This window comes from Arachis ipaensis, chromosome B06 (assembly GCF_000816755.2).
Source record: "Arachis ipaensis cultivar K30076 chromosome B06, Araip1.1, whole genome shotgun sequence".
In the NCBI taxonomy this organism is placed as follows: domain Eukaryota; kingdom Viridiplantae; phylum Streptophyta; class Magnoliopsida; order Fabales; family Fabaceae; genus Arachis; species Arachis ipaensis.
The window spans coordinates 133,686,916-133,696,001 of record NC_029790.2 but is presented as its reverse complement, the minus strand read 5'-3'; the positions used below and the strand labels follow the sequence as shown (position 1 = coordinate 133,696,001).

Below are 9,086 nucleotides of genomic sequence, written 5' to 3'. Positions count from 1 at the left end.
TTTGAATGACAAAAGATAGAGGAGCAAAACTCATTCTATATTCTTAATGGATCACATACAATAATTGAAAGCATGCCAGCTTTAACTAAATTCAATTTCTGGTTCTTACTGGATTTTCACGGCTGCGAAACTCATTATGATCGTTCCCAAGAATAGGTGCAGTCAAATGATGTACAGCAAGTCTTGTTTGCACTGCTTCTAAGAGCTCATATTCTTCCCTATACAGAAGATAAAATTCATCTTTTTCAGGTTTGTAATCCACCACATATTGGAAAGCCTTTATTGGCAGATCTTACAAATTGCCATCAAGGGGCCGTGACATCAACAAATAATAGTAGTAGCTCACTTAAAGAAATATGCAATTATCATGAAGACTAAATATACACAAAATTCAGATTGAAAAGAAAGGAGGAAAAAAGGTTAGAATAGAGCCCCAGAAACCAGTCAATCCACAAACCAACACTTCCCAAATGCAGAGTTCTTACCTAACCCCTTTACCATACCTCAATCAACTTTATGCCTTTATCCCGGTCCTAACCTTCCAAAAAGCTACATTCTTTTTTTGAACTTTTCTAAATTTGTTTATCTTCAATTTGAGCCACATTTTCAGGAGTATTCACATTCAAAACATGCCACCTCCTATACAACTTATGAAAAAAAATGTCTTCTCGAAACAGTAGCACATATATCTACAAAAATATATATACAAAAAATGTTTCCAAAACAAAAAATCTTATAGAACTCCTGTACAACTAATTGATTTTGTAAACTCCTTGTCATATGATCTTATAGTAAAAAACCTTATAAAACTCCTGTATATATATTTTAAGTAACAACAACTGTCCCATTTTATCCAACACAACTTTTTGATGTGAGTCAACTAGATACCAATTTGAATGGAACGTGTTGGGCTGCATAACTTGATCCACTAAATCAATTTGGGAACCCTTGAAAATTATTTAGGGGTGCTGCCATAATTAATGATTACCTTGATAAAGGGATGAAGATCATGATGCTTCCTAACAGAGTACTAGCAATAATTGTATTTTGTAGTGAATCAATGTTTGTCTTGGGCCAATTGGCTCCTTGCAGAGCATCATCAGCTGGAAGACGGTATGAATATGAACCCTGCATTATAAAATAAATTTCAAAACAAAACTTAATAAAACAAGTGCTAGAAACATTACATCAACGACAATAAGTTACAGAACGGAGCTTCACTAATTCAACATGTTTTATCATATATTTATTACGCCATAGTAGATCTGCATTCTACAATTCTGCTTTCGAATCAAATTTCAACAGAAGCTGATAGCATTTAAAGGATCTACCTTCTGAATGCTCATGGCTATTTCACCCATGAAATAAGCACAATTTAGTGACAAATTGCATTCTGGACTTGCATTATCTGAGACAAAAAACAGTAGCACAATGTGGTTATAAATTAGAATATTGTTTTCAGGAGGGAAAAAAAATCAATAAGCAAATAGCTTGATGCATGCTAATAGCATGAAAATAGGCTACGGTAAAAATGTTAAACACCATTGTAATATGAAAAATATGCCACATGAATGCACAATCTAGCCGCATTATAAAAGGAACTGTTCTGAGAATCTGACCAGGCAGGCTGTAGCCTAAAAACAGGCTGCAAGAAAACCAGTGAAACAGTTGAAATAATGGTGGCCTTTATGGTTAACTGGTTCAAAAAATTGATTAAAAAATTCAAAAAAATATTTGTATTTTATATTATTTTATTATATCCAGTTGAACTCCTGTCAAACTTTTGAACCTCAAAATTCACTGGTTCAATGACTAGTCCACTTTTCATAACCTTGAATTAAAAAGGTTGGTGATAATCAAGTTGAAAGAAAAGGATAATTAGCAAAGCTTCCATATTTGAAAACAAGGTCTTTCTCGATATTTGCAAATCAAATTGAATAATTCACAAGTAACTAAGAATATCACACTTTATAATATAGACAGGCATATCTTGATGAAATTGATTTGATGTTCTTCTGTTGGGTTCTAACACAACCAAATGTACACTCATGTATATTTTAGTTTCTAGCTAGAATTAGAATCACTCAAGAATGGAATTCTTTCTCATGCTTTGGAACGAAAAAAAAAGAATGATTTTAATTCATTTGGGAATTCCAATTCTCATGTTTATCAAAAGTGGTCTGATTTCCAAATCAATTCTCACAACAATCATAGTTAACATTTGAAATGTAAAAAATTATCCCTATTTATAAGTTAATGTTCAATGCAAGGGTAAAATTGTAAAGAAGAGAATTCAACTCATTTATAAGACATTCCAAACCAAAGAATTGAATTCAATTTTACTAATATATTAAAGTCATTCCAAATCATGAAATTGAGTTTCAAATAGAAATAAATTATTTTCTTAATGAAATAGAATTCTTTTCTCACATTAAAAAACTTTCCAAACACACTGGAAATAGTTCTTGGACACTGAGAAGATAAGATGCCAAACACAATGGTAAACCCTAAATTAGAAAATCGTTAAGGAGAAGCTGATTTAACAGAAGGCTAACCTTCCAAATGATCTGAACATAAAACAGCAATGCTTCCTTTACGATCCGAAACGACAGCCGTTTCAGCATCCATAAGAATGCAATCAGCAACTAACCTCAGCGATGGGTCAGAGTAAAGTTGCTCCAATTTTTTTGTATCCTAAATTAGAATTTATAAGTGAAACAGTTCACCAAAAAAGTGAAACACTTCTGCTAATGAAGAGGGAAAAAGATTATCTAAAATGTGGAGGTTTGGTAAAGTGGAAAAGTAAAGCTTTAATCACCTTAGAATTTGTAACTTTTATTATTTGTGAGCCCCATTGTTGTCAAACTCTCGATTTAACTCGTAAACTCATACGAGTTTACGAGTTTAGATATGGAATCAAGTTGACTCGGGTATAGACTCTACCTTGAGTAAACTCGGCTAGACTCGACTAGACTCGGTCAAACTCGTACAAACTCGTGAGTCTAGGACAGAGTTAGCGAGTTTGTATTTTTCTTCATTTTTGCTCGAAAAAGCGTCATTTTGAAACCAAAAAAATATTTTTTTATTAGGGTTACGATAACACTCCCAAAGAATGAAAGAAAACTCACTCACAACTCACTCATCTGCGTCGTTTCTCTTAAGTCTCACTTTCTCCATGTTCTGCCGCAGTCGTCGTTCCTCGTCGAGCTGCCGTTGTTCGCCTGCGTCTTCTACCTCTGCTCTGATTTGTGCCATTGTCTTTGCGAATTTTACCTATGTTGCCCTCTGCTTTGTATTTCTTCACATGTCCATTATCCGCAACTCCATCGTGCTATCACCGTTCACGAGTTCGACTACTTCTCTTTTAGTCCTATCTCTGCTCTAATTTGCACTGTCATGAAATCTATGACTATTTGTCGTCGTCATTTCGTGCTACTGATGCACCCTCTCCACCGCTGCCTGCTGCACCCTTGTCTTCGATTTGCTGTTTCTGGGACTTTACCCCTTCTTTTCTTCTGTATCTTCTATTTTTGTATGCCTTTTGCCCTTTCTTTGAGCCTTTGCTTCTTGATTTAGTTTTTTTTTGCTTTTTAAATTTTATTGCTTCTAATTTTAGCCTATTGCTTATCGTTTATGTTAGATGGCCAGATGGTTCATCCAGTCAAGGCTGATTAGTAATTAATTATTTTGATTAGAGTTATTTGATTATTTGATATTGTTCAATATTCAATTAAAGATTTAGTATTACAGATTTAGAAATTTTAATTTTGTGTATTCTATGTTGTATTTGTATAAGAATAATTATAGAGGATTTGAATCTGTATTTTAAAGTATTTGTTATAATGTATGCTATTATTTTAATTTATTATGTGTTTTAAGATTGATATTATTAATTTTGAAGGGTTAGAATTGAGTAAATATACATTATGTATGATATATATAAACTTCATAACAGGTGAACTCGTACGAGTCTATGAGTTAACTCGCGAGTCGAGTCTAGGTCAGCTCCACGAGTTTACTTAGACTCGCGAGTTTGACAACCTTGGTGAGCCCTACTATCTTAATTCAAGGGTGATTAAAGTCTTACTTTATCACTTTACCAACCTCCTCAAAACATATCAAGATAAGTGGATTTTTATCCTACTATGCCAAACATAGGATACAAAAATAATGTATAAGCATCCATAACTAAAGCAGAAAACCTAAAACAATATTAATGCAGAAAATGCTCTCTAATATCTCTGCCTTTCTACCAAGAAGATCCAATTTAAAGTAAACCTCAGAATTGAGCTCTTATTTCCATTTATCTTTTATTTTTCCTTTTTCTTTAAGAAAAAAAAAAGAAGGAAAAGTTGTTGGGGGAAGGAGGGGGGTCCACAATAGAGACCACAGTACCACTCACCTCGTGGTAGGAATAGAAAAGGACACCATCACGACAATCACCAACAGCGATTCTAGTGAAATGTACAGTCAATGATGTTACCAAGAAACGTGTCCTTCCCTGCGCAAACTTTCTCACTCTTTGGGGATTGTCATTTGGGAAACCACAAACATAAAACTGCATTCAAGAAAATATCTTAATGAGTAGACTATATAAGAACATAGATACAACTGAATGAAAAGAAAATCTTGAGAAAGGATGGGGTGGCAGTGTGGAAGTGACAGAATAAATGGACAAAAGGGGCAAGTTTCATGAATTACAGTATTGCCAGCTGATGCCAGGAAGTAACGATCAAGATAAGGACAGATTGCAAGCACCATTCCCTGCCATGTATTGCCATAAGCAAACCGGAACTGCCATACTTCATTTTCATCTAGTTTGATCCCATCGGAACTATTATCATCGGGGCTGCTGCCAAGACTGCTGCCTGATAACTGTTCGGGAGCATATGTAACAGTTTCATGAAATGGTGAAGTTCGTAGAGATGATGATCCTGCCTTTGAACATAATGTCATTGAACCACTATCTGAATTTTGCACATGATCAAGGCAAAGAACAAGAAGGCGACCCCTAGCACTGCCATACAATAAAAATACAGTAACCAATCTGACATGTATACATTTCCAAAAATTATAATTATTTGACAATGGTATGAACATACTATCTCGATTCCGCTAAGGTCGGATTCTATACACTGAAAATGCTTGCTAGCATATACATAGTAGAACAAATATATTGCTAGAGAGAATTCAGATCATTTGAATATCTTCATTGCAGAAAAAGTTAGTTAAAAAGTAATGACTATGCAATACTAATTAAAGAGGTGACAGAATTGAGTTTTGATGGCTGTATTCCGAAATAATCATAGCTAACCATAGACAAGGATACAGAAGAGAAGACCCCATTAGGCAAAAGATCAGCTCAAAATTATGATTGTTGGTGCATGAGTAAACCGGTTGACTTGTGATGTTTAACATCACAGAGGCCAAACAGCTTCCTACATGTTTTTATAGATTCAATAGTTATTGTTTAAATGCAGTTTGGGATACTCTTAACTCTAGTACACCTTATCGTTATTTTACAAAATTCTAATAGATGATAGTTTGTTAAACAAGCCAGACATGCCACATACAATGTTGCAAAAATTAAAGTGCCCTTCAGTTTGGATCAATCAGGAAACAAAAATACATATTAAGAAGAATAGATACCTCAAGCAAATGTATAATACCAGACATCAACGACGGAAAAGAAAAGTTTTAGGTTATAAATATTAGGTCCTATATTCATTGGGAAAAGCATGTGCTGTTGATGGTGGTTACTGGTTACTACTACGAAATGCTTATTTCTGAAATTTTACTTTACTAAAGATATTGCATTATGCACACTTGTGAGACCCAAAGTTGTGTAAGTCGCATTATACTTTTAGCGAGTTGAGGTGGGTACACACCATGTCACCATGAAAAGAAACTTGCAAAAAGCTCACTGACAGCTTGGTTCGTTCAACCCATAAAAGCTAGATGTAATTCAAGAAGGACAGTTCACGAGCAATTTCATAGTTCGAGGCAGAAACACTGACAACTGATACAACTTAGAAGGAAAATAGAAAAGAGGAGAACTAAATGGCATACCTCTCAGCTTCCCCACTGGGCATTATGGCCGGACCAGAAGACAGACTAGTTCCAACTACAAGAGCCTGCTCACTTCCAACCCTTACTACTTCCATGGATTTTCCTGTTTCTCCAGGTTCGAGTCTAAAAGATGAATGCACTGTCCCACTTGTGGGATCCACAAAACATATGTCAGACGAGCATGTACCATAATTCAGTCCAGTCCTCAACACAAGCAACATCCTGCTTTCATTGTGATACAGGATCTTGCGTAGAGTGCCTTCTAAATGAAACTTCTGTGCATTAAGTCTCTTACTGTGCATCATCTCCACCTAAAGCATCACATGATGAATTAAGTAAAAGTTAAAAATAGCAATTTACAAACAAAGAACCCACCATGAATCAGGAATGATAAGATAGTAGTTATTTCCTAAATCATGCAAATGAAATAACAAACAAGAACAAGTAGTAGACACCATGAAAAACATTTTTTATTAGCTTGCATTTTTAGCCAGCAACTTAAATCCAGTGCCAGACAAATTAAACTATTTCACAGTAATGATAACACATGCTTATATCTTAGTACTTCTCTCTGCATTGAAATCTCTAATGTAAAGACGCCTTTCAGTAAACAGTAAATAAAGAGAAACCAAAGAATAAAGTAATAAAAAAATACAAAAATCAAGCACTACTGGAGAATGATTTCCTTACAAGATGTAAACTGTTTTCTGCAACAAATAGTATTCCTTTAGGAAACTCGATGGAGCAAACAGGAGTAACATGTGTGGATGGCTGAAATGAAATAGAAGTATAGGAAAGGCTGTGTCTTGCGCTATGCAACAACCAAGGTCTCTCACATAGAACAATTATATCAGCATCAAGCGAGTCATCCAAGGGCACCAAGAAAACTGGAGTAACACCAATACGACGAATGGCAATCAACTGAAGCACGGAAGGCAGGTCATTTCTCTTGTCAAAAGCATTGGCCACAGAATTCACCAAATTTGTGGAACATAAATCAGCATTAACCAGAGTCAATGGTATTGAAGATGATCTTGTTGGCCACTCAAAGCGAAGAAGCATTCCATTCCTCAATCCAGCAAGAACATAATACTTGTCAACAAATACAAGCTGCACAGCTTCAGGTACACAGCCACTTAAGGTAGTCCCCATTGTATTTGTTAATGAAATTGTCCCACAAGCAACCACCGTAACTCCATCAGGAGCACAAGACAAAATTTCAACAGATGGCTTGTGTGTGCCAATAACAAAGGTTTTATTGATGTCAACTCCACTAACAAGGGAAGAAGTACTTCTATTATTTGCAGAAGAAGATGAAATTGGTTGTTTCTGCTCAGTTTTTTGTCTAGGGATGGAAATGCATGACAATTCATTCTGCAGTCCTAAATGATGCATTTCATAAATTTCATAATGATAATCTGATAGCAACCTTACCCCTAGAATAAACAAGAAGCATGGGTTAGAGGTTGACACAACTATCAAATTGTGCCCAACTGCCCCCAAATTGATGGTCATGTTATCTGGAGACCAAGATGTGCAAATAGGAGAGGACATGGATATACCTTCAGCATGAGCACCCTTGGTAGGCAAACAAAGCCTAACAGTAGATTTGTGGATCTGGACAAGCAGACCATCACTAAAAAGGCCACATGCCAAGGTACATACATTAGGTTGGAAACCAACTGAATCAGTCACGTCTGTAAAACTTAATCCAACTGACAATATTCTTGTCTGCTCAACAAATGATAGCACTAGAAAAGAATGATATGAATCAGTAATTTTCATTCGAACAGTCCAAGCACCATAGACCCCTTGATATATGGGAGCAGTCCTAATTAGCTTGTCTACACTGATACCACTCCGAATTATCCTTAACGACCCCTCAGGTGCCTCACCACTGCAGGCAAACACTTGATCATGTTTCTCATCATGATAATCCACAACTGCCATGTCCAGTATAGGTGTAATATTTTGAATAGGGTTTGTATAGCATAGCCTTCCATCTTCCAATTTCAGAACCATGCCATCTCCCATTTCTATAAAGGCAGCTATATATCCACCTTTAACCCACAAAAGTGCTTTACAAGGCATACCTTTATAAAGACACTCAGAGATACTAACTTTAAGGCCATCAGATTCAAAAAGAATTTCAATCATAAAAAATTCTCCAGTATTTACAGACAAGATCATCCTAGGATCTTTATTATTTTCAGGTTCCCAACTCCATGAGCATACATACTTGAAACTTGGATTAGTACCGGCACTGTCATTGTCTATGCACATAGGATCATAATCACTCAGCTCCAACAAAGCACAGGCAGCAACATTAAAGCGTTCATCGTCAACATCTTGTAATTTACAAGAGTCCTCAATATAAGTCTGCTCCTCCATGGCATTGGGTAAAAAGTTTAAGTTAGTCCTATAGACGCAACATGGGTTGCAAGCGTCTCTTAAATCCATCAAAAGAGCATCACCTTCTCTGAATAGAAATGCAAGTCCATGAGAGTTAGGAACTTCAACAATGTTAAGTGCTAGAAACCCAGCTTCAGCTTCAACAAACTGAGAAATGACAGAGATTGTACATGCTTTAATATTCCATTCCAACAGTATCAAATCATTTTGAGGTTTTCCCCTCCTGCCAGGCCAAAAAAATGTACTAAGTAGCTAATCATTACAAACAAAGCCAAAAGAAAGAAAAGCTGATTTCAAAAATAGTCATTTTTATAATAAGACTTACAAACAATCATACCTATTTAGAACAACAGCTAGTATAGGATTATGCTCCTTGTTTGCTTGCTTGGAATCTTGTGAAATAAAGCACATGCTCCAAATAGTACCACTTAAAGTGCTTCTGTGATTACTTGTAGAAATACTTGCAGTCCCTTCACTTTCAGTAGGATACATTATCCTCTGGAGTTGAGCAAATGAGACCATGTAAGTACATTTCTCCAAATAAAACAATAATTTATCAAGAATAAGCTAACTAGGAAAATCATAAAATTATAGTAATATATATT

At 35.5% G+C, this 9,086-nt stretch overlaps 1 protein-coding gene across 3 annotated transcripts in view; it reads right to left on the bottom strand.

The window, feature by feature from the left end:
* LOC107605542 (splicing factor 3B subunit 3) overlaps nucleotides 1-9,086 on the bottom strand; it is an 11,855-nt gene that overhangs the window by 942 nt on the left and 1,827 nt on the right. For 2 of the 3 annotated variants that reach the window (XM_016307447.2, XM_021105270.1), the window contains 9 exons: nucleotides 8,819-8,979; nucleotides 6,760-8,704; nucleotides 6,070-6,380; nucleotides 4,702-5,017; nucleotides 4,403-4,558; nucleotides 2,556-2,694; nucleotides 1,332-1,408; nucleotides 989-1,128; nucleotides 110-218 (listed from right to left, as the gene is read on the bottom strand). In XM_016307447.2, coding sequence (XP_016162933.1) covers nucleotides 110-218; nucleotides 989-1,128; nucleotides 1,332-1,408; nucleotides 2,556-2,694; nucleotides 4,403-4,558; nucleotides 4,702-5,017; nucleotides 6,070-6,380; nucleotides 6,760-8,704; nucleotides 8,819-8,979 — 3,354 coding nt within the window. Of the gene's footprint in view, nucleotides 1-109; nucleotides 219-988; nucleotides 1,129-1,331; nucleotides 1,409-2,555; nucleotides 2,695-4,402; nucleotides 4,559-4,701; nucleotides 5,018-6,069; nucleotides 6,381-6,759; nucleotides 8,705-8,818; nucleotides 8,980-9,086 lie in introns of those variants that run through there. The other variant, XM_021105271.1, reaches the window with a different exon arrangement.